General features: G+C 35.8%; 5 protein-coding genes and 2 long non-coding RNA genes across 7 annotated transcripts; 4 read left to right on the forward strand and 3 right to left on the reverse strand.

Moving 5' to 3' along the window:
- Positions 1 to 1,185: 1,185 nt before the first annotated feature.
- On the forward strand, positions 1,186 to 2,110 carry LOC131020241 (uncharacterized). The gene is made up of 3 exons (XR_009100640.1): positions 1,186 to 1,450; positions 1,796 to 1,884; positions 2,037 to 2,110. It is a non-coding gene; the product is annotated as an uncharacterized LOC131020241 (long non-coding RNA).
- A 414-nt stretch (positions 2,111 to 2,524) lies between these two features.
- LOC131020242 (uncharacterized) lies at positions 2,525 to 3,338 on the forward strand. The gene is made up of 2 exons (XR_009100641.1): positions 2,525 to 2,568; positions 3,059 to 3,338. It is a non-coding gene; the product is annotated as an uncharacterized LOC131020242 (long non-coding RNA).
- A 2,620-nt stretch (positions 3,339 to 5,958) lies between these two features.
- On the reverse strand, positions 5,959 to 9,119 carry LOC131020244 (legumin B-like). The gene is made up of 4 exons (XM_057948950.1): positions 8,771 to 9,119; positions 7,673 to 7,935; positions 7,205 to 7,497; positions 5,959 to 6,739 (listed from the first exon to the last, which is right to left on the reverse strand). The coding sequence occupies exons 1-4, from the start codon at positions 9,105 to 9,107 to the stop codon at positions 6,196 to 6,198; spliced, it is 1,437 nt and encodes a 478-aa protein (XP_057804933.1). The 5' UTR covers positions 9,108 to 9,119; the 3' UTR covers positions 5,959 to 6,195.
- A 3,604-nt stretch (positions 9,120 to 12,723) lies between these two features.
- Positions 12,724 to 14,066, forward strand: LOC131020245 (uncharacterized). The gene is made up of 2 exons (XM_057948951.1): positions 12,724 to 12,956; positions 13,325 to 14,066. The coding sequence occupies exons 1-2, from the start codon at positions 12,795 to 12,797 to the stop codon at positions 13,883 to 13,885; spliced, it is 723 nt and encodes a 240-aa protein (XP_057804934.1). The 5' UTR covers positions 12,724 to 12,794; the 3' UTR covers positions 13,886 to 14,066.
- A 119-nt stretch (positions 14,067 to 14,185) lies between these two features.
- On the reverse strand, positions 14,186 to 16,590 carry LOC131020246 (guanine nucleotide-binding protein subunit beta-like protein). Its single transcript, XM_057948952.1, has 2 exons — positions 15,528 to 16,590; positions 14,186 to 14,510 (listed from the first exon to the last, which is right to left on the reverse strand). Exons 1-2 carry the CDS (start codon positions 16,419 to 16,421, stop codon positions 14,409 to 14,411), a joined length of 996 nt encoding a protein of 331 aa, XP_057804935.1. The 5' UTR covers positions 16,422 to 16,590; the 3' UTR covers positions 14,186 to 14,408.
- Positions 16,591 to 20,679: 4,089 nt separating this feature from the next.
- Positions 20,680 to 24,487, forward strand: LOC131020248 (exonuclease 1-like). Its single transcript, XM_057948954.1, has 12 exons — positions 20,680 to 20,909; positions 21,016 to 21,052; positions 21,184 to 21,358; positions 21,462 to 21,540; positions 22,204 to 22,248; positions 22,467 to 22,616; positions 22,708 to 22,822; positions 22,911 to 23,011; positions 23,267 to 23,364; positions 23,439 to 23,522; positions 23,656 to 23,876; positions 23,987 to 24,487. Exons 1-12 carry the CDS (start codon positions 20,832 to 20,834, stop codon positions 24,448 to 24,450), a joined length of 1,647 nt encoding a protein of 548 aa, XP_057804937.1. The 5' UTR covers positions 20,680 to 20,831; the 3' UTR covers positions 24,451 to 24,487.
- Positions 23,040 to 27,152, reverse strand: LOC131020249 (uncharacterized). Its single transcript, XM_057948955.1, is given in 7 exon segments — positions 23,040 to 23,785; positions 23,890 to 24,118; positions 24,766 to 24,938; positions 25,288 to 25,423; positions 25,754 to 25,862; positions 26,123 to 26,696; positions 26,699 to 27,152. Coding segments are annotated over 5 exon segments (1,245 nt in total). The 5' UTR covers positions 27,003 to 27,152; the 3' UTR covers positions 23,040 to 23,785; positions 23,890 to 24,118; positions 24,766 to 24,816.
- Between the last annotated feature and the right edge of the window lie 727 nt (positions 27,153 to 27,879).

The following is a 27,879-nucleotide window of genomic DNA, read 5'->3' on the forward strand; positions in this document are numbered from 1 at the left end:
CCCAGTCACTAATGCGTAGTCCGCTGGGGAAAATCTGACTCGTGCTCCGCACAGAAAGAAGCACATCTCATCGTCTTCTAACACAATCTGCCTCGATACAATCTGGTGTAAGGCTTTATTGCTCTTCGGGCCGAGCCTCCAATCAGTGAAATGCCCAAAACATGATGCTCTAAATCTTCCCAATAAATCTGAATTGCACTGTTCGCCGACCACATTTAAAGTTTCAACCAGCTCCGGAAAATGTGAATCCCTATAGTAGGTGCTGATAGCAACCTCTGTCTGATCTATAGTGTCGCGACGAAGATATGGGACATTCGCCTATTCATTTACAAAATGAAAACATATTAAATTCAGTAAAATATTAAAAAATAATACAAATAGCATAATTAAAAAAGAGGCGAAATTAATTAATACCAAGCAATTTAATTAAATAATATTAAAATTCAGTAATTCAGTAAAATAGTAAAATTCGAGTAAAATAGTAAAATTCAGTAAAATATTAAAACAGTAATTTGAGTAATATTAAAATATTAAAATTCAGTAATACTCCCTCCGTCCATGAAAGAACTTCCTAGGAGGGAGTGGCACGGGTTTTAATAAAATGTTGTATAGTGTATTGAGAGTGGAGAAAAAGTTGTAAAGTGTATTGGGAATTGTGAAAAATTATTTATAATTTATTGTGTTGTTTTAATTAATGTTATTTGAGTGGTGAGAATTGTCTTAAAAGGGGAGTATTTTTTAAGTGGTGGGGTATTGTCCCAAAATAGGAAAAAATAGGAAGTTCACTACAACAAAAATTGGATACGACATCACACAAACGACACTGATTTTTGTCAAAGTCTGAGGTCTTATATATTTTGTCTGTGGTCTTATGTTTGTCTGTGGTCTTTTAGCACAAAAATATGCTAATAGACACTAGACTTATGTGTCTGTTGTTATAAATGAGATGTGAAAAGTAATCTATAACACTGGTCGTAATAGTCCATGTTTATATGTATAGTGTTATTTTTTAAAAATAATAAATTAATTTAAAAATAATCAAATTAAACAATTAAAAGTTCTTTTTAACTAATTGTTCACCGATTCTTAAAAAACAAGAGTTGTTGATCGTATAAACCATTATTTCCAATAATTAAAAAAAATTATAGTAAAATCAAAGTAAATTAGTTAAATACTTAGTTTTTTTCCCTAAAACCAAAGTAATTCCCTGGTGAAAATTTAAAATGAAAATCGTCTCTCTAATTTTTCCTCCAAAACCAAATAATCCCTTGGTCAAAAATTCTGAAAATCGTCTCTCTCGCGCTCTTATAACCGCTGCCGCCGAACTAGTCTGTTATGCTGGGATCGGCGGTCATTCTCGTATGTTGCGGCGCTTGCTGGCTCTAATTTCCAGCCATTTTTACCTATTGCCAGCCGCTAAGGTTTTTACAGAACTCAACTAGGGTTTCAGGTGAGCTCTGTTTTATTTTCCGATGAATTGGAAATTATTTTATTATTTCATTCAGTGACGAAGAAACTAAGTTTATTATCATTGATTATATACATATATTTATGGAGTTATTTTGCTTATCTGCCTAGTTTGTCAAGGGATTTTGAATATTTAACCTGTTTTTGTTTTCCCCTTTTCAGGTAAAATTGCTATTCTGCTTATTCATCTGGTCTTTTTTATTGTTTTGTATGTGATTCTCCGGATCTTTCTTCTCTCTTTGTGTTTGTGTTCTTGGGATTTTCTTCCCAATAATTCTGGTTCAAGATGTCATGGTTTTAATATCCCATTTTTCAATTTTGTTTTCAGTTCTCAACAATTCTTCGTTTGGTAGGGAAAGTTTATAATAGATATTCTAAAGGCATGACATGAGACACAGGCGGTGGGCAACAATTATGGTGAGGAAATATGAACATTGGCAAGTGCGACGCTGTTAAAAGGGAATAGCTATTGATTGTAACTTTTTTCTTTTATAATATACTATCTTGTTTGCTATACATTTGTCTATTTTCTTCCTTACCAATTCTTTCACCCATAATTCCTGCAACAGGAGATCTTTTAAATAACTCAAATGGCGACCAACAAGTTACCAAAGCGAACTATCAAGGTCTTGTTCTCTATTTTTTTGCATGATTGTTTTTTATATAATCTAATTTGTCCTATAAAGAGTACTGCAGATATAGATTGTAACTTTTTTGAATTATTCTCTGAAGAATTTTGTCAAAAATGTGGTGGGGTAGGGTGGGGTGGGGGTGGGGGTATATGATATAATAATTGTGATGTTATGAGTAGTTCAAATTACAAATCAATTACAAGATATCTTAAAATTGCATACTTAAAATTGAAGATAAGACATCACATTACTTGCTGAAATGTGAATTTTGAAGAGAAACTAAATTAGTGTGTTGCTTTATTTACTTATGAAAGAAGTATCTTCTTATGACCTAAAATAGTAGTACATATCATTTTCTAGGTACAATGATTTTTTTTTCAATTCTATATAAATATGTTTATACTCAATAAAGTTGTATGCTTTATTTTAAGAAGATTTGCAGAAATAGGCATTTTGGCTGCTCAGCTAGGTATGTGATTGCATTTTATGTTTTATTGCATAATGCTAAATATCTTCTTCTGAATATTCCTGGTGGCAAATGAAGTGTCTAATGTATTTCAGAATAATTTAATCACCAGTTGTCGTTTTTATACCCTGAGTAATAAGATTTCTCCTTTTTCCTGATAAAAAAAAAAAAAAAATAGTAGTGGTATTAGTAATACCTTAATCCTGTGTTCAAGTTCAGTATGGTGTACTGTTATGGCTCAGGTAACTTGCCAGATCGGACAAGAAACTGATGTATAGCAGTTGTCGTTTTTATATCTGAGTTATGATATAGTTATCTACCACCGAAAATGTTAGTGCTCCAATAGTGCTTTGAAATTGAAGATTTGATTTTAGTCTTTTTCTTTCATAGCGTATTTTAGAAATGATTGGGTTGTTAGTTCCTTTGTGACTGTGTTGTAAACCTATTAATACGTACTTTTAGTTTTAAGCTTATTATTCATGTAATCTTTCAGCTACCTATACCGCGATTTGAAGGATATATGGTGAAGGCAATGAAGACAATATTGAGCATATTGGTTGATGTACCACATTTTGAAGGAACGAATGAGTAACAAGTGTTAACTCATTTGAATCATTGTTGTGATAGAATTTATTTTGTAACGGATATGGTAGAATTGATTGGGTTGAACTTAAGTTGTAATGAATATTGAAATTTTAAGAAATGATTGTGTTGCAATGAATATGATTTGTTAAGTTTTTATTTAAATATTAAATTTTTGAAAAAGAAAAAAATCTATGAAAATAAGATTTAATTTATTTTAATATTGTAGAATAGGGCATGATATTTTTTGGACCTACAACACTAGTAAAAAACTATAGTGGTATATAAAAACAAAATTGATTTTTTTTCAAGTACGATAATAGACAAAAGTTAGTGTGATATATAGAAAAGACCACATACATTCGACACCTATAACACTGGTAATAAACTAATGTTGTTTAACAAAACGACATTGGACTTTAGGTGTTTAAAGACCACGTGCAATGCCTGTTGTCATAAATATCTATGACAACAGGCAATGTCTGTGGTCTTTGAGCGCCTTTTTCCAAGCATCTACGACACTACCACTTACAACAACAGACATTTTTGCTATATGACAACAGGCAATGTCCATTGTCTATTAGCTTTTTTGTAGTAGTGGTTCTTTCGTGGACGTCCCGAAATAGAAAAATAGGAAGTTCTTTCGTGGACGGAGGGAGTATTAAACTGCAATTAAATTCAGTAAAATTCAGCAATTTAATATTAAATTCAGTAAAATTCGAGTAATTCAGCAATTTAATATTAAATTCAGTAAATTATTAAACTGCAATTAATACCAAGCAATTTAATTAAATTCAGTAAAATATTAAAAAACTGCAATTTAATATTTTACCAAGCAATAACAGTTTCAATAATTAATAATTAAACAATTATAATTAAATTAAATTCAGTAAAATAGTAATAATTAACGTAAACATACAGATATATTTAATAAAGTATTTTATGCCTAAAGATCAACTATCCGGCCGGTGAAGTGTCCGGTAAAATGTATCCGGCCGGGTACATTTCAGATTGAAACTGTTCCGGCCGGACGCATTATTCCGGGCATAGTGTCGGCCGGATAGTTGCTCTATAGGCATAAAATACTTTATTTTATTAAATTGCACAAAAACCACATAAACAATGCAATGTAATACCCAGCAAAACTCGCAATAATAATTCAATAATGATTACTTAAACAAATATAATTAAATTAAATTCAGTAAATTACTAATAATTAATATAAACATACAACTAATTAAAATGGAATAATTTATGCTAAAACACGATCGGTCCGGCTGGTGAAGTGGCCGGATAAATCGATCCGGCCGTATGTTTCATTTATATAATGTACTCGGCCGGATCGATTTATTCGGCCACTTCACCGGCCGGACAGATCGTGTTTTAGCATAAATTATTCTATTCTATTCAATTTCATGAAAATTAAAAATAAATACCTGTGAAGAAGATGCCATGGATGAGTCTGAAGTGCTTCAATATTTTGAACTTTCTCTCTCGGTGGGTAAAAAAAAGTGAAGAAGCCGATAGAGGTGTGTGGTGAGTAAAAAACCCTAGTATTTTAAAGTAAATATAGTGTTAAATAGAGAAGTGAATGGACCGATTGTATTGGCTTTATGTCTATCAAAAGGGAATCAAATTTTTTAGAAAGATATTTTTGACCTTTATGTATCGGTTCTTGCAAAATACACTTGGTAACATGCATGATTTTTTTGGGTAACAAGCATGCATTTATTTGGGACGGATTTTGAGTATATATATATATATATATATATATATATATATATATATTTTAAATTTAAAGATATCGATTGATTAACACGATATATATAGTGTTATATAGTACTATATATCAACATTCAAGAATAACACAATATATATATATATATATATATATATATATATATATATATACAAATAATTTCAAAGAATATATGTATTGAAATTAAGATATTAAAGGGAAAAAAAATAAAAAATTTAAGATAGATACGCATGGATATATTAAATTAAATTCAGCAAAATAGTAAAAATTAATATAAACATACAAATAGATAGAACACAAACTTTTATTTCGATATATCATCGATCCGGCCGGTAATTGTCAAGGAAAAATGTATCCGGCCGGGTCATTTTTTACCTGAAATGTACCCGGTCGGATACATTGCTCTGGCCATTTCACCGGCCGGATCGATGATATATCGAAATAAAAGTTTGTATTCTATCTATTTGTATCTTTATATTAATTTTTACTATTTTGCTGAATTTAATTTAATATATTGTTTAAGTGTTAATTAGTGTCCGGTCGATATATTTACAATTTAAAGATATGAACACTATATATATATATATATATATATACAATGACTTACAAAATCATTGCATGCACAGATTGAAATCATTTCAGTCATTATTGTAAAGAAATGCATTGAAACTCAAAAATGTGTAAGATTGTGTAAGAGAACCGAAATCATTACATTTGATGTTGACCCACTTAAGGGTTAATTAGTAATTTAGGGCATGGATAGCTTTGCATGATAAGGGTGGGCATTTTTCAAAATATGAATAAGGAATGGGGCACTTTTGCCTATTAACACTAACTTTTATATCCTTGTTTTCTTCTTTCTATCATCTTTTTCTCCTTTTCTTTTAGGGGCACGTTCTCGTTGATGGAAAAGAGTGGAAAACATATATTTTCACCATTTTCCCCCACTTTTTACAAGTTTTATAGGGTAGAAATATATATTTTCACATGTTTCACATCTTTTAATTACTCCTTTTGCATTAATTAAAAAGAGTGTGTGGCTTTATTTTTATTTTTTATATTAACTAATGGCAAAGATTTATCTTCATTATTTTAAAGTGGTTATTTTATTAGTTCACTTTTTATTATCAAGTTATGTAAAAATTAAAATCGCGAAATCACCATTCTTCTCTAATTTCAGTAACATTCTTTTATTGCGCTACTATAGTTCAACAAAACTCGTTAATTCACACATTTCCACAACGAGGAGATGCATCTTTTATTGCCACAAAATTTCACTACACCCAGATTTATGCATATCTTTGCGATGGGCTAAAAAGAGTGGATTCTTCCCTCCCAAACTTCAAGCTCTTAGCTTCGTCTCTCGAAATGCCGAAGGCGTTCATCAGAACCTCGTTCGGCATTGCTCGGATGGCCGAGAGCCGGCCGGCGAGCTGGGCGTTCATGGCGTTGTCGTTGGTCTTGAATGCGATCCACTCGAATCCTTCCTGGCTAGCCTTCTTCACGACTACGAAGTTTTGTGGGACGATCAAGAGCTGCCCCTTGCTCACTTCTCCGTCGAAGACGGATCTCCCTTGGGTTCCGACCACTTGAACTCGGGCGCTTCCTCGGGTCACGTACATGGCGGAGTGGGCGTTCGTGCACCATTGGGGCGCGACAACGGCGTTCTTGTAGAGGATCCCTCGTTGCGCGCTGAGTTGGACGTAGTTGAGGATGGGGAGGGACTGGCTGTTGACGTTGCTGATGCGGCCGCCGCGTGGGTTGTAGAGATCGGCGCTTGTCGGGTGGTCCAAGTTCCTCTTGATTTTGTATGAGCAGAAGGTTTCTTCTAACCTGAGGTACCCAAAGTCTCTCTTTAATCAGATGATTGTGGCTATAGTTTTTAATTACTCTTTTGGAGCTTAAAACATTTTTAGCTCATTATCTTAGGACAATTTGTAAATTTTTTTCTTTTTTAGAATTTATAGAATTTGATCATTTTATTTTAGATTTGGGTGTCTAGGGGTCACATTTGGGCCTAATTCGATATCCGTGAGCCATATTAAAAGCAAAATAGCTTGATATGTCCCAAATATGGCCCACGGACATTGAATTGTGAAATAAAATGGTCCCAATTCTACCTGTCCAAAAAAATTGACTTATTTTTGCAAACTGTCCTAAGATAATATAACCTAAACAAATTTTAAACTGTTAATTTTTGTACTAATAGTTTGATTAATCTGATTGCAAAAATTCTTTATAATAAATTTGTTCATCAATTTCCTAACAAATATATATGTATCTTGTATCTCTAATTACCCGTTATAGTAGCCTCGTCGTCGGTCTTGACGCTCCTCGTCCTCGCTTTCCCACTCCGGGAGCACCATCCTCAGTTTCTCGGCTCGGACGATGATGCCTCGCTCATCCTCCCGACCCTGCAGCTTCCTCATTAGCTCGGGATCAGCATTGAATGCTTCCGCTAGAAGCTCCTCGTCGAAGCCATAGAATACGTTTCGTGTTTCTTGCGCTTCTTTTTCGCCTCTCCTCCTCATGTATCTTCCCTCTCCCTGCGGCCTATCGATGGATTCTGGGTTTCCGGCAAGGAGGAATTTCTGCAACAAAATATCATACATATATATTATTCTCAAATAAGAAAAGACCATAATTTTGAAATAGGTACCAATATAATGATAAGGCCATAATTTTTAGTGACGGAGGAAATATTATTTTATTTATAATTATAAAATGAAGATTCTATTTTTTTCCCTTAATTAATTAGTATCTTACTCTGAATTTGAAATCAAGCTGGTTGTTGTCATTGCCAATGTCCATCATCGACACGTAGGTCAATGGGGCGTCTCCATCGTTGTAAACGAAGGTGGTGATACCCTCCGGCAAGGCGATGACGTCGCCGCGGCGGAACCTCCTGAGTTTCTGGTGGCGGTCGCCCCTCCGGCCTTCCTCTCCGGAGTAGCGCGAGCTCGATCCCGACTCCTCGGATTCATAAGTCTCCGCACATCCCGGAATCACAGTCCCCAAAATTCCGCTACCTGCAAATTTCAATGCATAATATAAATAACCAGAAACTACTAATCAAAATCGGAATTAATTTCAAGAAGAATAGTAGTGTAAATGTAAAAAAATTACAAATATAATTTATACTTAAAAAATTATTTTTAAAGTATATATAGTCCGAATTTTGATTCTAAGGAGTAATTTTTTAGCCTAATTTCAAAAAATTACAAATACTCCATCCGTCCATGAAAGAACTTCCTAGGAGGGAGTGACACGGGTTTTAAGAAAAAATATTGTTGATTGTATTGAGAGTGGATAAAAGGTAGTTGAGTGTATCGGAAGTGGTGAAAATGTGTTATAATTAATATTGAGAGTTGTGAAAAGTGAAAAGTATGAGGATTATAAGTGGTGGGGTATAGTCCAAAAATAGATAGGAAGTTCTTTCGCGAACGGATGGAGTATAATTTATACTGATCTACGTTGTTCACACTCTTAATACATCAAAATAGAGACTATAGCTTCCATCACGACCCGAAATAGGAATGTAAATGTAAAAGATGGAAGCTATATATAGTCCTTATTTTCAAATTCAATAACATATAGTCTTCTTTTAAAAAAAGACTAAAAATTACGGTCATGTTTTAACAATTAGCTCATTACACGTGTCCACATTCAAATCTAAGACTTGAGACCTTTAGCCTTAGACATAAATCACACTACCACTAAACCAATACACACAAATATTTTCTGCTTGGAAGAAACATGTATCTAATTTTTCAAATTCACGCTAAAAAATTATAGGATAAAAAATTAAGGTTAATTTAAGATTATGCCTTAAAAAATCAATATCAAGATTAAAAAAAAAATCACCTTCGACGATGAAGGTGAGCCTGGGGGCGTTGGTGTAGAAGGGAAGCACGAGGCCCTTGGGCTGCACTTGGTGGCGGACGAACTCGATGCCGGCGCACTCGAATTCGTCGTTGGAGGCGTCCCAGTACTCGCTGACGCCGGCCTCCGACTGGAAGCGGAAGGTGGGCTCGCGGGCGGAGAGCTGCTGGATTTGGCATTGGGTCTTGGCGCGGAAGCGGTGCTGCTGCTGTGACCGCATGCTCTGCCAGAACTGCTGCTGCTGCTGCTGAGCAAGGCAGCCATGGAAGAGGAAGAGGAGGCTCACGCAGAGAGAGAGGGAGATAGCTATGTTAGCCATGGCTGCGAGAGAGAGAGAGGTGTGTTTGTGTGTTGATGGAAGTGAGAAGAGAGGGGGATTTATATACAAGTGGGGAGGGGAGGTGAGGCTCGACACGTGTGAATGCGTGTGCTTGTTTTTTATGCATGCATGGTTGATGACTATATTTCCCATTTTCGCTATGTGGCATTCATGCATGCATGATTTGCAGATTTTTTTTTTTCTTTGATTTTTGATGGTATCATATGATTTATTCATATATATACTCTTGTATATATAATGCACAGGAGTTTGTTTGCAGGTTAAAATTTTAACCTGCGGCGGTGACGCGTCTGCTCGCGATTCCTGCTATTGCGGCGTCTGATCGTTGAATCGCCTCGCGCCGGACTGATTGAGGCAGGGGAAGAGGATTCGCCAGATCGACAACGTAGCCTGATATTTCGGAACCACGGCGGCGACGAGTTCAGATTTAAGAGGAAGAGTTAGGGCTTTCTTTTTCCCGTCGATTTTTGAGAGATGAGGGTAGGCCTGAGGCTTAGAACGGCGGTTGTCGGGTCGAGAAGACCCAAACCCCAATCCCTCATAATTTAAAAGCTTTCTCGCGCCGGACTGATTGAGGCAGGGGAAGAGGCGGCGCCGGATCGGCTGAGGCAAAGGAGGAAGGGGCGGCGCCGACAAATCGCCTAGCGCCGTAGAGAGAATAGCGGCGGAGGAGGTGCAATTCTTCCGGCGACGAAGGTGTGAGCGGCAGTAGAAAAGTTAGGGTTTGAATTAATTTTGTAGAATAAAATGACATGTTTATATAATAAAAAATATTAATAAAACTAAAATATAAACAAATGAAAAATATATTTTAATAATAAAATAAAATAATCCATATCAATTACTTAATAAAATATTAGATTTGAAACGTTTATTTTCAACTTTGTATTAAGTATAATGATAATTATGGTTATTAAATAAATTTAAATTATTTAATAATGAAAATTGACATTACATATTATCATCATTATCATTATTATTATTACAAAGTATTAAGTGTGATAATAAATAAATTAATATTTACATACACAAATATAAATAAAAAATTATAAAATGTTAATAAAGAAAAAAAAATTAATTTTGTTTTTTCATAATTTATTCATTTTTTATGATTTTTATACCATATTAAAGATTTTTTCACGAACTTAAATTTAAGATGTAGTATTAAGTATTTTTTTTATGAATTAAATTTGATGATGTTCATAAAAAAATAGAGAGAAAAATAGTAAAAAACCGTTGTCTATTTAGGGCGGTCATAGACAACAACTTTGAAAATCGTTGTAAAAGATGTTGTCTATTCTCTAATAGACAATGCGTTTTGGAGAACTGTTGTCTATTTAGGGCGGTCATAGACAACACTTTGAAAATCGTTGTCTATTAGAGAATAGACAACAGTTTGCAGACTAGTTGTCTATGACCGCCCTAAATAGACAACAATTTTTCCAAATCCGTTGTCTATAGTTATAATAGACAATGGTTTTCAGATTCGTTGTCTATGACCGCCATAAATAGACAACAGTTTTTGAAAAACCATTCTATAGTCATATTAGACAACACGTTTAGAAGCATGTTGTCTTTATTGTGTTGTCTATGAGCTGAATTCTTGTAGTGAAAATGTTATTATAGAAATTAAATTTATTGTATAAAAGAAGTCTATTATGAATTCGTTGAAAAATTAATGAATTGAGAAAATTAAATAAGAATTTTTTGCCATGTATGAGATTTCGAATCCTGCAATGGCTAGATCACAATTCATTTAGTAAAATGATGAATTCAAAATGTACATATTCACAGTCTAAAGATTGAAAATGATTTTTATTTTATATAATATATAACTTGACATTTTTTAAACCATTCTCTTGGATATATGATTACACTTTTCTTTCCATTACACTTCCGCGGATAGGTGGACTGGTCGTTGACGATCTATCTTGCGAAGTTTTAGCTTCTGGAAGTGTTTTTTGATTTATAATTTTCTTTGTGTTTCGTTTTTTGGGCAGCGAGAAATCTGAAAATTCTTGGGGGCGATGGTTAGGCCGGAGCTCTCGAATTTTTTCCCTTTCCTTCTGTCGTTTTGTGCTTTGGCTCGTGTTTTTTGTTTTAGACGAGTACACTTTTACCCTTTAAGGTTTTTCCCTTTGGATTTTCCTTAAAGGAGTTTTAATGAGGCTCGGCCCTTAGTCAGCCTCTTTGTGCTTACAAGGGTTTTCTTTAAGTTTTCCTTTTATCTTTTTAATATTAGCCGCATTTTAATAACAATAAAAATTAACATTGTAAGCTTTCGAAATAAACGTCATGCGATTACGGAATGGAATTGTGGGCATGTAACATATGTATAGCACTAGTGGGAGCCTAGTTTTGTTAAGACTGAATAGGAAGGGTTGATGCTTATGGGAAAGAAAACGTGTGCATACTAAGATGATGTTGAAAGACTGCTTTAAAATTTTGTAACTCGTTGGTTAATGGGATTCTTTGTTCTAAAAGTGTGGATTTTGGCCACACTCTTAAATTTAATAATTCAAGAAAAAATATTATTATTATTATTATTATTATAAGATTGAAACTTAGAAATTAATTATATACTCGAAATGAATAATCAGTCCTAGATAGTAATCTTAAAATGTGTGAAAAGTAAAAATTTTAAAACATCGATGTTGCTATTATCATTACCCAACCCCAAAAAGAGAATGAAGTTGCTATTACGACCTAGTACTATATACGTTTTTGTGGCCATAACATAAGTATCATACTTTGCTCGATTTTGTGAATTCGAAGGGATTTTTCAGTAAGATATTATATCATCTTACTATTTCTAGCAAATTCAATAATTTAATTTCATTATATTTATTTTTTTTGCATTACGATGATATGCAGTTTCAACATTAAGATGATGTCGTCTCAGCATTATACACAAGACAAGTAATTAAAGATCCTGAAAATTTTCAAATAGTACGTCAAGGGTGCATGAATCGAGTTGAATATCAAAATTGAAGATCGACTCATTCAACTAATAATTAGTACTTCATATGGGATATATAATTTTAATAAGATAATTATTGAAATAGAGATGTTTATATCATATACTCCCTTATCACAAAAATCACATTTTAATTTTAGAAATTTGTTAAAATATTTTGTAAAATTAGATTATTGGTTGAGCCACAAACTTGCGAACCGAGTGTTATTGTGAGTGAGTGAGTTTTTTTTTTTTTTTTGATCGGGCAAAGTCATGTTAGATGTGAGTGAGTGAGTTGAGATTTGAACTTTATTTTGACCTTAATCTTGAGTTGCTTAGCTCACTTACACAGCTACACTACTAAAGACAGTATTATTGAAATATTTTAAAAATAATTAATTTGTTGAAATTGGATAAGATCACAATTTATTAGCTAGACATATAGTATTTCTCTAAAATAGTCTCTAATCATAAGTCTTTTTTCTGGCTCATATGATCATATCTGAGTGTCGAGAAATGGTGAGGTGTATATATTAAATGCTTCACATCTCCTCTCTCATTTTCAGTTGTTGGCGACCCATCAATTATCTACTCAAAAAAAGAAAGAAACAAAACAATTGTAGCTTTATGAATGGATCCCACCTCATCATAAAGTAAAAGTGCAAAATATATAGTAGTAGAAGGCCTAAGGCATTGAAGTTAAGCAAGAAATGGAGGAAAAGCAACTGGATTCTGTGCTGGTTCCGTTGGGGATGGCCATGTTTCTGGGTTACCACCTTTGGCTTCTCCTCACCATAATACACAACCCTAGAAGAACTGTCATCGGTATCAATTCCCAGAGCCGTCACAAATGGGTCATCTGCTTGATGGCTGTTAGTATTCCTTTTTCCCGTTCCTCATTACTCCATTTCAAGCTCTAAATTTTTGTATTTTTATGATATAAGGTTGATATGCAATACCACTTCACACACTGACACTACACTGCGTGTATAAAACTATGTGTTAATTGTATATGAAGGAGGAGGTCTTTGAGTTTGGAATTGGGAAAAGAAAAAAAAAACTGGGAAGAAAGTTGGGATTCTTGAAAAATAGAATTAGAAGCGATTGTGTGATTGAGTTTTCATCTCATATGCAGTTGGAAGTCGGAATATCAAATACACCCCTTTCCCTTTTCTTGTTAGATGTGTATGAATGAGGCAAGTTTATGGAGCAATAACAGCACGCATTTGCATCCTCACAGGATCCACTGAAAAATGGAGTATTGGCAGTTCAAACGATACGCAACAACATAATGGCGTCGACGCTCTTGGCGACGACGGCCATCACCCTGAGCTCACTGATAAGCGTATATGTGAGCAACAAGTCCAGCTCGCCCTCCTCCAAATTGATCTACGGGAATAAGTCCTCCTTCATGACATCTCTCAAGTTCTTCGCCATCTTGCTCTGCTTCCTCGTCGCCTTCCTCTGCAACGTGCAGTCCATAAGGTACTACGCCCACGTCAGTTTCCTTGCCACGGTGCCCACGTCTCAAGGCAGAAAGGATGCAATCGAGTACGTGGCGAGGAACTTGAACAGGGGGAGCTTCTTCTGGTCGCTCGGACTGAGAGCTTTCTACTTGTCCTTCCCTCTCTTCCTCTGGGTCTTCGGCCCAATACCCATGTTCCTTTGCTGCTTCGTTATGTCGTTCCTTCTCTATTTCTTGGACACCACCACCAACTTCACTAGAGATCTGCACTCTCATTCTATCAAGCAGGAAGCCACTGTTGAGGATGTGGAGCCTGTACTTGTTCATACCACATAACCTATTTCTGTCTAGGACTCTTAAAGTGCAACTTTGGTGTATAAATGTAGCATGAAATCTCCTAGCAAAATGTATCTCATCATAATAGAGATTACATGAATGCAGAATTTGATAATGCCTGTCCACATGAAGGCAGACATTGAAATGTCTTGATATTGAAATGACAAAAACACTTTTCCCATGTAGTTTGCAAACTAATATAGAGCAACATAATTAACGCATGCCACAACCTCAGTAAACTGTAAACAATTATATAGAAGCATAATTTTCCCATAGCACAACTAGCAAAAAAATGGAATATTGAAACCCTGTGAATCTTTCAGAGTACATAAGATAGAAACTCAAACACGAGTAACTACATAGAAGAAATCCAAACATATAATTATTATGTATATAAAATTGGAATCGACAGTTGAGCTGAAACCTAACAGTGATACGAAAATTTGGATACAAAATGCCAAGTGATCAAAACATAGTAGAAAACATTTCCACATACTGGAAATTTATGAGTTGAATCTCATCCCTAGTATCGGCCGATACCCCAAACTCGGATGACACCATCGGTATAACCACTGAAAAGGGTGCTTCCATCAGCTTTCCAGCCGAGACTGGTGCAATATATGACCTACAGAAATTTTTTACGAATAAGCATAATTTACAGTCAAAACTATAAATATGTAGCATTTCATTGATCAGTCAGATTTAGAGATGGACCATGAAGTGAAATACTTTTCATGTGGCATATTAAACTAATAAACAAATCCAAGCCAAGAAATAATTGAAAATGCCAACTTGCCGGACAAATCTTATAAATTGCTTTGTTTGTTTGATTCCAATTAAAGATCTTTTAAATTTTCAAACATAAACAAGAAAGTTCCATCTCTTTTCCTAAATGAAACTATGAAGATTTGAACATTATACAGTTGATAAGCTAGTGTGACACTTCAAAATAGTTAAAAAGGCTTGACCAAACAGACACTTCGGATACAAGGTAGGGTGGATTTGAGGAGGGCATATGGGAACGGAATGACTACGATTGCTTGGAGTATATAAATGGTTCTTCTCTGGGGAAAATAAAGTTTCACTTTCTTTCCCATTATCCTGAAATTTTAGCATAATCATACTGCACTAGGACACGAGGAATAACAATTCAAGGGTTCAGCCAGACAACCTCTATGAAAAACACAAGTGTAGAAAGTTTGCTTAACATCTGACCAAGAAATACAAAAACTACGACATGATTCAATAATCAGGCACATAATCAAACAGATCACAGGAAAAAAATGATAAAACCAAGGATTTAGCCCTTCATATAAAATTGGCCATTCATATTTTAATAACTGAAACTGCTTCAAATTGCATTCTGATGTTCTAAAAAATTCTACTAGCCAAATATTAACAGAATCCGGTGAGAAGATCATCGAAACTTGATCAGAAGAATTACACTCATAATTATCAACAAATAATCTAACAGCAGGTAACAACAAGAAAACAACGTGTCATTAATTGATTATCTAGCAAAATCTCATAAATGCAGGCAAAAGTGAAGATGTCACAGAAGCATGAATAAACGCATGACAAAATTCACATGAAACAAAGAAATAAAAAAGCCCTACAAATAAGCTGCGAATGGACACTTTACCTTGTTTTTGCCCGCAGTAGTTTGGCCCGCTTCGTCTCTCGCCATTTCACTCTCCTGCTTCAAATCCACCTTGAGATCCGCAACAACACTCTTGCTCTCCAAATCCCAAATCTTGATGCCCGATTCGGTGGCAGCACAAAGCCAATACCTATTAGGGCTAAAGCACAGAGCATTAACGATGGAACCAGCTTCCAACGAGTACAACATCTTCCCCTCCGACAAATCCCAAAGCAAAATCACACCATCCTTGCCCCCACTCGCGCACAGCGACCCATCGGGCGACACAACCACCGTGTTAACGTAACCAGTGTGGCCAGTCAGCGTGGCGCGCAGCTTGCAATTGGTCAAATTCCAAACCTTCACACTCTTATCCCAAGACCCCGACACAACCGTGGGCTGGGTGTTGTCAGGGGAGAAACGGACGCACGAGACCCAATCAGAATGCGATTCGCCGTCCTGAATCGTATACTTGCACTCCCCGAGCGTGTTCCAGAGCTTGATGGTCTTGTCGCGAGACGCCGACACGATCTGGCGGTTGTCGGCGGAGAAGGCAACGGAGAGGACGTCCTTGGTGTGGCCGACGAAGCGGCGGGCGGTGTCTCCGGTCTGCAGATCCCAGAGGCGGAGCTCGGCATCCCATGAGCCAGAGAGGGCGAATTGGCCGTCAGAGGAGAGGACGACGTCCTGGACAAAGTGCGAGTGGCCGGTGAAGCGGCGGGTCGCCACGCCGAAGGTGCTGTCCTCTTTGGTGAGAGTCCAGAGGATTAGGGATTTGTCGCGGGAGGCGGTGACGATGGTGTCGGAGTTGTCGATGGGGGCGGCGATGGCCGTCACCCAGTCGGTGTGGCCGCGCATTGTGCCGCGGAGGACGAGTTGTTCCTGCCCCATTGCCATGACTGCTGCTGCTAGGGTTTGGTTCGGGGTTTTCGAGAAGAGAAGCAGCCGATGCCTTAATTGAAAGGCAAAATCAATTTATATTTGGAAATAAATTTTTTTAGGGTTTTGAACTATGGTAGTGAGATGGCAGGATTTTATTTATGGGCCGCGATTAACACTGTCTAAACTAAATGAAATCTATATATATATATATTAAAACAAAATAAATGATCGTATAATCATTTCATTCTAATTTATCTCAATTCTCATTCATTTTTATTAAATTAAAATAAATTATATCCTACATGACATCGTATAATGACTTCATTCTAATTTTCCTCAATTCTCATTCATTCTTATTTTTTTTCTGAATCAACAACGCGACCCCTTAAAATTTGATTCATAATATCTAAAAAATATTATACTAATGTTTCACTGATCAATAAAATTTTATTTATATCCTTACATGAAAAATAGAAAATACATAAATATTTATAATTTTGAGGTTGTAATGATTATTGTAATATTATACTTTATGATATCCAACTCTACAATTTCAATTTAAAACGTACATGATTTACTTTAGTATATATGACTTTAATGTTATTAATTCTATTTATATTTCTTAAAAAATTCTCTTCGACCTCATGGGCAGACCAATTCAGAACTAATCTCATGGGCAGACCAATTCAGACCAATTTCTTAAAAAATTCTCTTAGACCAATTCTCTTCGACCTCAATTGAGTTAAACTAAAAACCATCATTAAGATAAGAATGCAGAACTAATCTATACCTTTGATCAATAATACTTAATATATTTTAATTTGCCTCTAATACCTATTGTATATTATGAATAAAAAATTACTATAGAAAAATACTATAGATCCTTTAAAAATCGCAACAAAGTTGATCACAAAATGCAAAATTACATAAGTATTCTTAATTTTACAAAAAAAAAAAAAAAAAAAAAAACAAGACACACACAACAACTAACGTGTTGTATATATAATGAAATTTTCGATAGATTATGAGGCAATTGCAAATTTAATAATTTATTCAAACTTTTAAAGTTCAAGTCATTAATGTATTATTTAATTTATTTTTTTCTTATTTTTTAATTATTGGTTCCAACTACAAACATCTACTAATATAGATACATTTCAAATAATTGTTCCAATTTCTCTTTTAATATTTTTTGGATCGAAACTCTGCTTACATATAAATTTGAAACAATAGGGCCGAATGGCCCTATTCAACATACAACATCAAATTTTGTCCACCATTTGAAAACACATAAATTTTGGCCATTTTTTGTATGTCATGACTATTCTACCCTTCTCTCTCTCTCTCCTCTCTCTTTCTCATCTCCCTCTCTCTCTCTCTCCAGCGGCTCCTCTCTCTTTATCATCTCCATCTCTCTCTCTCTCTCTCTCCAGCGGCTGCGCGGCAGCGACGCCGAGCTTGGAGAATTCGTCGGAGCTCTCGCGGCGGTGGTGGAGGAGATCCTCCATCTCTTTCTCTCCAGCGGCTGCCGCTCTCTCCTCTATCTTTCTCATCTCCCTCTCTCTCTCTCTCTCTCCAGCGCGCGGCGGCGGTAGATCTGGTCTGATGAGGCGGCGGCGGTGGATTTGATCTGATCGTTGCGCCGCCTCCTCCATCGGCAGATCTGATCTTCGCCTCCTTCGATTTCAGCCATGGCAGATCTGATATGATCTGTGTGCTGCACTCATGGCACTTATGGCACTAATAGTGCCATAAGTGTCATAAGTGCATACTTCCCCCTAGGGTTTAGATTATCCATTTGCGGTTTAGATTATCCATTTATGATTTAGATGTTCCATTTAGGGTTTAAATGATGTTGTTTCTGTATTTGTGCTGCACGTATGACACTATTAGTGCCATAAGTGCCCAAAATGATTATTTTACTTGGTTTTATTTTCGATTTCCGTTGGCACTTATGGCACTATTAGTGCCTTAAGTGCCAACGGAAATCCAAAATAAAACCAAAGTAAAATCTTGGCACTTATGGCACTAATAGTGCCATAAGTGCCTAACCCGACCCGGCACGCGACCCGCGTGCCTGATCCTACCCGGTCCGCCTCATTAAGGGTAAAAACGTCCAAATCAATAAAAATGGCCAAAATTTGTGTTTTTTCAATGTGTGACCATAAATTGTGTTTTATGCTTCATTTTGGCTACTTCAAAATTTTACTCTATAAATTTTATAAGACATTTAAATTAGGTTAATTTCAAATAAATATTACTCCATCCGTCCACGAAATGAGTACCCATATTTCCTTTTTTGTCCGTCCACGAAATGAGTACCCATTTCCCTTTTTGGCAAGTGTACCCCACACATCTCTTTAATTAATACACTCAAAAAGTGGGATCCTTAAACTATTCACACTACACTCTATACATTTCTTAAAACCCGTGCCGTCCATAAATGGGTACTCATTTCGTGGACGGAGGGAGTATAATTTTTTTATTTTAAAATAATTTTATTAAATTCTCTATTTTTGTAAAAAAATAATTCATAAAACAAAAAATGCATTAATAATTTCATAAATTTATATTTTAATACACCCCGTCGAATTTCGACGGGTCACTTACTAGTACTAATACATAGTACAATTTTAACTTTTAATAAGAGAAAATCAAATCTGAATTATTCTAATAAAGATGTATCAATAAAATGCCCGAGTTTTTTTTTTTCTACTTATAATATTGGAATTATAAATAAATGGGTGACAATAAGAATTGAGCTAGGAATAAAGAAGATAAAGGAATTAAAATATAATTATTCTAATAAAGATGTATCGATAAAATGCCAGAGTTTTTTTTTTCACTAATAATATTGGAATTATAAATAAATGGGTGATTTTTTTTTTAAATTAAAGAATATTTGTAAGGATAAAAGATAAGGTAAAGATGCATGGTTATATTCTAAGAAAAGTGTCATATTTTTAATGGATGGCAAACATGTCATACATTTCGTATATGAAGGGTGTATATAATTAACTTAAATATTTATTTGAATTTCTATTTGATTATGTTACTAATTATAAGAGCATCAACAATGGGGGGCTCATTTGTGAGCTCGAGCCCCCGGTTGCCGCACCAAGGGCGCGCGAGCCCGCCCCTCCTCCGTGCTCTGGGCTCAGACGGTATTTTAGATAGGCGCGCGCGTGCAATGCACCGCCTACCTAAAAAAAACTTTTTAACTATTTTTAATTATTTTTTTTATCTAAAAACCATTTAAAATTTAAATTAAAATTTTAACTAAATGTAGCTTCATTATTTATTGTGTATTACACATGGTAGAAAATCCTACATTTTTCAATGTGAGATTCAATAATCAACTTAATGTAGCTTCAAAATAATCCTAAATTTAATTCTAATTTTTCATTATAATTTTTAATTATTATTTATATTGTAATGCATTTTTATTTTTCAATCAATGTAGTTTTAGATTTTTATTTTAATAATGAAATTTAAGTTGTTAAATTTAATGTTAATTTTATTTTTCAATCGGCCGTGTGGCCCTTTTGTTTATTTTTTTCTTTCTTTCTTCTATAAACTGCTCCATTTTATCCATTTAATTGTATTGCAATTTTAATTTTCAATCAATATAGGGTTAATTTTTTAAATTTAATGAAATTTGAGTTGTTAAATTTAATTAAAAACAATAATAAAATTAAATACAAAATGAAAAGAGAAATTAGAGAGTGAAGGGATGAGCTCTCCCATTGTGGAGAGTGGGCTCTTAAATGGTGGGGACCATATTTAAGAGTCCACGTTGGCCCTCCATTGTGGATGCTCTAAGTGTTGTGTTGGGTTTTACTAACTTTTAACGTCAACATAATCAAATCTGAATTAATAAGAGAAATTAATAAAAACTTGGCGTGACAATAAGAATTGAGCAAGGAATAAAGAAGTTAGAACAAGAATTCGAGACATCCAATCCTTACAAAGAGAATTCCGAAAAACCAACGGTAGCATGGAAAATACTAATGAGAATGTATAATGGAAAATCAGCCAAAATGCAATGCATTCAGAATCAGATACGGCGCGTGGAGAAGTTCTAAATAGCAACAGATACAGATTTCGCGGCAAGGATTGAACGCACCAAATTTCAAATTATTTTCGCGGTTGCTGATACCATGGTGGTATTGCGTCACTCCCTCACAGACCAATGAAAATCAAGATATTCCACCACGTGTCATGATATGATTTGTCTTATAAATCAAAACCTCACAGACCTAGTACATCGCACACCACAAGTGAGAAACATATGCATATAATCCCTCTCTCCTCTTCATTAAACATTTTCCCGATCCATTCTTCAGCAGTTCACAGCTCATTCAACAAATTCATTTTTATAAGAAAAACATCGAAATTGAAAATTAAATTGCGACAAAGCAAGAAATGGGCATAAATAATCTTCTGAAATTCATGAAGCCCTATGTTGAATCCGTCCACATCAAGAAATATGCTGGGAAACGGGTATTGACTGTTACATCTCAATCTACTTATCTATATTTTTGCATTTTTATCATACTCGACAAGGTCATAAATTGATGAATTTCTCTACTTTTGGTCTGTGATGCAGGTGGGTATTGATGCATATTCATGGCTTCACAAAGGAGGTAGCTTTGCAGTTTATACAATGCTCCCTTTTATTTTCAATTATTGTAGTTATTATTTATTTATTTTCGTATTTGAGATTTTTACCTTTATGGGTTTGGATGGTGTGATGAGTTTTTGGGGGATTTTGTAGCGTATTCATGCAGCATGGAGGTAAGTCTGGACATGGAAGGGGATAAAAAATACCAGTTCTTACAGTATTTTATGCATCGGATTAGCATGCTTCGACACTACAAGATTACTCCGGTAGTTGTTTTTGATGGGGGGAGCATCCCATGTAAGGCCGCTACTGAAGATGAGAGGCACAGGCATGTCTAATAAATTTGCTGATGATTGCACCATTTTTCTTGAATTTACTCAAAATTCAATTTTTTGACTTAAACTTTCCCTCTTTTAAATGTGTTATTTTAGGAGAAGAAAGACTAATAGAAATATGGCTATGGAAAAGCTGAAGGAGGGTGATACTAATGCAGCCTCTGAGCTTTTCCAGGTACAAAATTTTTAAGTGCATTATTATAGAGCACTAAAATCGCCTCCGTCACATTAAGTTTGTCAGTGGCAGCACCACATTTAGGTTTCCCTGTTGAGTTATAGATTGAATGCAGTTTTTTTATTCTTCTTGGATGGCTTGCGGCATTGTTGAACAAATTATGGTTTATGCAATGCTGTCTACATGTGAACTGATTTAGATGGTTTGTTCTTTAGAAATGTTAAATCCTACTGCTATGTCATAAGTTTCAGAAAGTTAGGATTTATTGTTCGTGTACATGGATTTCTAGCTTGATGTGAAAGCTTCTTAGATTTTATTCATTTCTATCAGAGACACAATCTCTCATTTTTAGCTTTTTGATGTGGGTACTTGGTTCAAACAGGGTACATTTTCTTTCGTTTTCTGACACTTTGATATAACGTTGAGCTTCTGAATGTAGTCTCTTATTGGCATTCGGATTTTTAAAACATAATTTTGATTTCTGAGTTTCCATGTTATGTAATGCTCTTTTATAGGATATGAGAGTTGGGGCAAATTTTTGGTTGGGAAGCTTGAGCATGCCATTGTTTTCAGTCTCTATATAATATCAACAAGCACATTTTTCATTTGTAAATCATAACAAATTAAAGGCTTCTTTTCTCACATCACTTAATTCGTATGCAGAGAGCTGTGAGCATAACCCCTCAGATGGCACACCAACTGATCCAGGTACGTCTGAATTGATTATAATCTGCAATCACTTGCACTTTTTTACCAAAATCTATCGTTCGTGGAAATAAACAGGCAGTTGAAAATGAAGGGTTTCAAAATTTGTTTGTTGTGTTCGGTTTTCTTCTTCTTTTGGGACCAGTAGAGTGGTTTTCAAAGTTATCTATGCAAACAAGACCTTTACTTACTAGTTACTACCAAAAATTGTTAATTTTCAGATTTTAAGATCAGAGAATATTGAATTTGTTGTAGCTCCATATGAGGCAGATGCACAACTGGCATATCTTTCAAGTCTTGAAACTGAAAAGGGTGGCATTGTAGCAATAATTTCAGAGGATAGCGATTTGCTGGCATACGGTTGCCCAGCTGTAAGTTACTCGCTCATATCGGAACTAGATTGTTGGTTTTCGAGCTCTGTGCTTATTTTGTGATCTCACTCTTCTTCCATGAAACTGGCAGGTAGTGTTTAAGATGGACCGATATGGCAATGGTGAAGAGATAATACTTGAAAAGGCTCTAAATGTTGCTGGTTGTAAACCATCCTTCATGAATTTTGACAGAGAATTGTTCACAGGTATTCCAGACTTTGCAGAACTGAACTTGCTTTCAGCTTCCATTCAATACTAAATAATAAATATGGTTTTGTTTTTCAAAATTTTCAGGTATGTGTATATTGGCTGGTTGTGATTTCCTTCCATCCGTGCCTGGAATTGGAATTGTCAAAGCTTACAACTTGGTAGCCAAGTATCGAAATTTAGACCGTGTAAGAAAAATCTGACTTGAACAGTTCATGATCTCCAAATCATATCAAATTAACTCAAGGCACACAGCCTACATGAAGAGCATGCTTTATTTTATGGAAGTGTGCTCTTGAATCCAAATGTGAAACTTACTGTATCTATATTAGAAGATTCAACAGTAGAGAGAGTTGGCTCTGTGTAGCACAAAGATAAACTGATGTTAATCACATTACATAAAATATCAAAGAAATCATGATAAAGTGATGCATGTTTTGCAGGTTCTGTCAGTGCTCAAGTTTGAAAAGGGAAAAGTAGTGCCTGAAGATTATCCCATAGCTTTCAAACAAGCATTGGCAGTCTTCCAACATGCCCGAGTGTATGATACATGCTTTTCTGTTGAGTTGTATAATAGCATACAATACCTGCATCTTTGTTTAACATTCTTGGCAGTTACGATGCAGCTTCAAAGAAACTGAAACCACTCAATCCTCTTGCGCCTGAGCTTTTGCACGGGGACCTTGATTTCTTGGGGCCGTATCCTTTCCTCTTTCCATAACTTTGTACTAAATTAACGTGTCTTTGCATTTTCTCAAAGTTGAGTTATGCAGCAAATGTCCTACTTGTTGATTTCTGTCTGTTACCATTCTCTTTTCTTCACTCGAGATAGAGACTTATCCCCTTCCATAGCAGTCGCGATTGCTGAAGGTAACCTGGATCCTTGTACAATGGAGGCTTTCAACCACTTCCCTCAACCCGGATATAAGCACAATCTCAGTTTTCCAGATTCTGCCAGCCAACTGTCGACACAAGAAGAAGCTACCGGATCAATGCAAGAAGGATGTTTTACTGTAGTTTCCTGCCACAAAACTGTCAAAAAGAGAATTAGAGGTCAGCGTTTCACCTTTTAAGCATTCAATTATAGCTGATTTGTTTTCTTGAAGAACTGATGTTCCGATCTTGAAAACGTTGAGCTCAAAGTCTCTACAACAATCTTATAGGTAATATGCCACTTGATGCGATGAAAAGTTCATCAGAAGGGAAGCAAATGCCAATGGTCAGAGAGGAAGTACTGCACAAAAGTGAAACGTTAGCCCTCAAAAAGCTCGGTTTCCCTTCCAGAAACGAACTGTCTGTACAAAAAGAACAATCCCTTCTTAGATTCACTCCAAACATCCCATGTAACAATCCCTTCAAGAAACGGAAAAATGACAACGAAGTGCAGCTGAATCAGGCAATGGCTAGTGCTACTGAGGAACAAGCTTCTGAGGAAGCAATGGCTAGTGCTACTGAGGTTGAGAAATCAGAAATCTTTCGTGCAACTCAGGAATCAGATGAAAGCATAGATTCTAAATTAATCAAGCCAAAAGGCAAAAAATTAGGTGAAAAGCTATCAAAACAAAGTGATTGTAACCATGTAACATCTAAAAGATGTAGCATACTAAATTTCTTCTCTCGAGTGTAATCCTTATCCTTGTTTAATTTAATAGGAATTTTCTTTACGCATTCTTATCATCCTAACTGTATATATATGTTCAACATGTGTATTATTAGGCTGCAATTATATAAATAGGCATGAGCTATTCCACACCTTTATTTAAAATAAAAATGAATGTTACATGTTAGTTACAAACTTACAATATCAATACAAATACACTAAACCTACACAAGAACTACAACAAGTGGAATGAAATTTTTTGCTAGCTCAACCAGTCTATTCAGATTAAACATTTGAAAACACTAATCATATCAACATGGAATTAAAACTAAAATTAGCAACCTGCTATTTACTGAAAATTAGAAAATAGGTGAATGTATTCTCATTAATCCTTCAGGAAGTCAAGTCTACTTCAGAGGTTAGGGAGATAACAAGTTTGGCTATCTCAGCAGAGGCCTTCGTTTTGGCAGCTCGCAAAGCCCTCTCAGACATCTCTTCCATTAGATTATCGTTATCTGTCAAAGATCATGTTTCATAGTGAATCATAAGAGCTCCCACAAGCAGAAGGATTACAATAGTTTCACATACTCCCAGTTCATAGAGCTGTTACTAACGAGTGCTAAACAATCTTCAGATAAGTTTTCTCCTTTTAGTTTGGCAATTGAAAATGGAAAATAAAAAGGTTATGAATCAAGTTTCTTAACTTAGTCTAATACCAGATTCATCAACTCTGAAGTTCAACAAAAAAGGATGGAAGAAAAATTGCTTTTTCTAAATGTTTGGAAGGACAAGCAATAAGAGATCATATACGATGAATTTCAATGAGCAGCAATGATCCACTGTAGCAGAAATATTTTCTCATACCAATAATTTCTTGGATTGCATTTCTAAGGGTTGCTGAGTCGAGTTCATCTTCCATTATAACCCTTGAACCAGCAACATCAGCCATGAGTTGAGCATTTTTTAATTGGTGTCCCTCGGCAGCATGTGGTGATGGTATCTACAGATAGGCAGATTTCTTCAAATAAAGATCTCATGACACTGCAACATATATCTAAAAACAATAAACCCGCTTTGTCGCCAGAATCAGCAAATATGAATTTTCAAACAGAGGGCAATTTGGTACCAAATACCAATCGTATAACATAATCTCCTCAATTTCATAATTAAACCTTATAATTTTCTACTGTAAAGCTTTTACTTGCATCACAGAAACAAATGATCAACTTCCTTATTAAAGATCAAATGTTCATCAACCATGAGACATCACCTTAAAGTAAGAAATGCGATGATAATCAACTCATGCACACTAAGCTAGACAGTTCGATACCAAAATAGAAGGTTTCCCAGTTGCTAGGATCTCATAGCAGGTCGTTGCCCCAGCTCTTGCAACAATAAGGTCTGCAGCAGCATACGCCAAATCCACGTCGTGCAAGAATCTGTAGAACGTCACAAATGTTTCACCTCGTAACAGATAAGCATCAAGAAACAATCTAGCAACATTCACCTATTCAAAACAAATCATGTCAAAGTCAAACTAGTAAACTACTTAACTGTAATCAATCTGCAATAAAATGTTCAAAACCTTCCAACTGAACGCACAATGCAATAATAAAGCAATCAAAGGCAAAAGCCAATCCCCCTTTTTTCTTTTTTCTTTTTTTCTTTTCAAGAAGAGATTAGAGAGACAAACACTGACGGCGAAAGAAGTAGGCTAGGATGAGTGGTGACAAGGCTCTCCATCTCCAGGAAGGCGCCCGTGCCCGTCTGCCATATAATGGATAGTCCATCATTCTCAGACAACATCTGCAAATACACATTGAACAAAGCAATGTTGATGGCATTGGCGCCTAGGGACCCTCCAAGAACCACCACCACCTTCTCCACCTCCACGGCAGGAAAGAAATGCCGCCTAGCCGCCGCCTTGGAGGCTCCATTCACCAATGACAGCCTCACCGGATTCCCACAGACAACGCACTTATCCCTCTGCCAGGCGGCCCAGGCCCAGAAACACTCCACGCTCGAATCGAAGGCCACACAGATTTTGTCAGCGAATAAGGAAAGAACCAAATTTGCGATCCCGGGCACGGAGTTCTGCTCTTGTATAATCAGCTTCACGCCTTTGAAGGCGGCGGCGAGGCATGTGGGGAACGAGACGAAGCCTCCGGTGCCGATGACAATGTGGGGGTCGAATTCTTACAGGATTTTGAGATTCTTGAAGAGTGAGTTAGCGAGGATGAAGGGAAGGACGAAGAGATTGTGGAGAGAGAGGAAGGGGCGGCGGGGGCGGTGGTGAAGGGGAATCCGGCGGATGGGACGGCTTTGGCCTCCATTCCGGTGGGGGTTCCCACGAAGAGGAAGTTGGCGTTGGGGTGAAAGGTTTTGAGGTGGTCTGCTATGGCGATGGCGGGGTAAATGTGACCGCCTGTGCCACCGGCGGCGATAAGTACTCGGAGGTTGTGGATGGGAGCGGCGGCGGTGGTGGAGACGGCTCGTAGTTGGGCGGAGAAGGAGAGGTGGGAGTGGAGATGGAGAGGAATGGTGCAGGGGTTGAGAGATGAATAGACCAAGGCAGCCATTGTTGTAGCTTCGCCGATGCACAATCACACCTTCTTCTTCTTCTTCTTCTTCTTCTTTTGCCCGGAACCGGCGGTTCTTAACGGCCGAACCGTCTGAACCGTGAACCGACGGTAGCCTTCCCAAATTTGAATTTCGAGTTTCCAAATTTAAATTTCTTCCTGTTGTAAATATATATAAAATATATATTTCCCTATTAAATGACTTAACCTAAACCCTAACCCTAGTTTTGTATTCCCTATAAATAGAGGCATTTAGTCCTCATAATAATACACTCCTGCAGATTTATTCTCTCTACGCTCTCTACGCTATTCTCTCTTCTTCTACTTTTCTCTCTACTTTCAACACGTTATCAGCACGATCGTCTCTAATCACGATTGTTCTATATTCATTGTTGAAGGTATGCCATAGGAAAGAATCGTGTCTTTCCTGCAAGGTACTAGTAAATTTATTAAATTTGATTTTGATATTTGCAATCGAATTTATTAAAATTATTTTTGCTCGATTGCTTCAATTTCTAATTAAATCTACAATTTTAGATCTGTGAATTAATCTGTGATGCCTATTGATGAAATAATTATAAATTTGATTGGAATTATGTTATCAATATTGTTTCGAGAATATTGATTTTAGAGAGTGTTGCACGATTCCATTCTCAATTGAATATTTGAATACGTGAAAAAGTTTACGCCATCAATAGATAAGCGATTTTTTTTCCCACTTTGTCTTTCCTGCAAGGCCAAATATTGGGCATATTGATTCTGCGGTAAATTTATATATGCGAATTGATTTCATATTGATGGGTAAACATGGTTTTGACTTTTGAGAATGCTTTGTGACTTGGTCTCTAATTAATATGTATGAACCATATTGAACGTG

Source organism: Salvia miltiorrhiza, chromosome 4, assembly GCF_028751815.1.
Source record: "Salvia miltiorrhiza cultivar Shanhuang (shh) chromosome 4, IMPLAD_Smil_shh, whole genome shotgun sequence".
NCBI classification, from domain to species: domain Eukaryota; kingdom Viridiplantae; phylum Streptophyta; class Magnoliopsida; order Lamiales; family Lamiaceae; genus Salvia; species Salvia miltiorrhiza.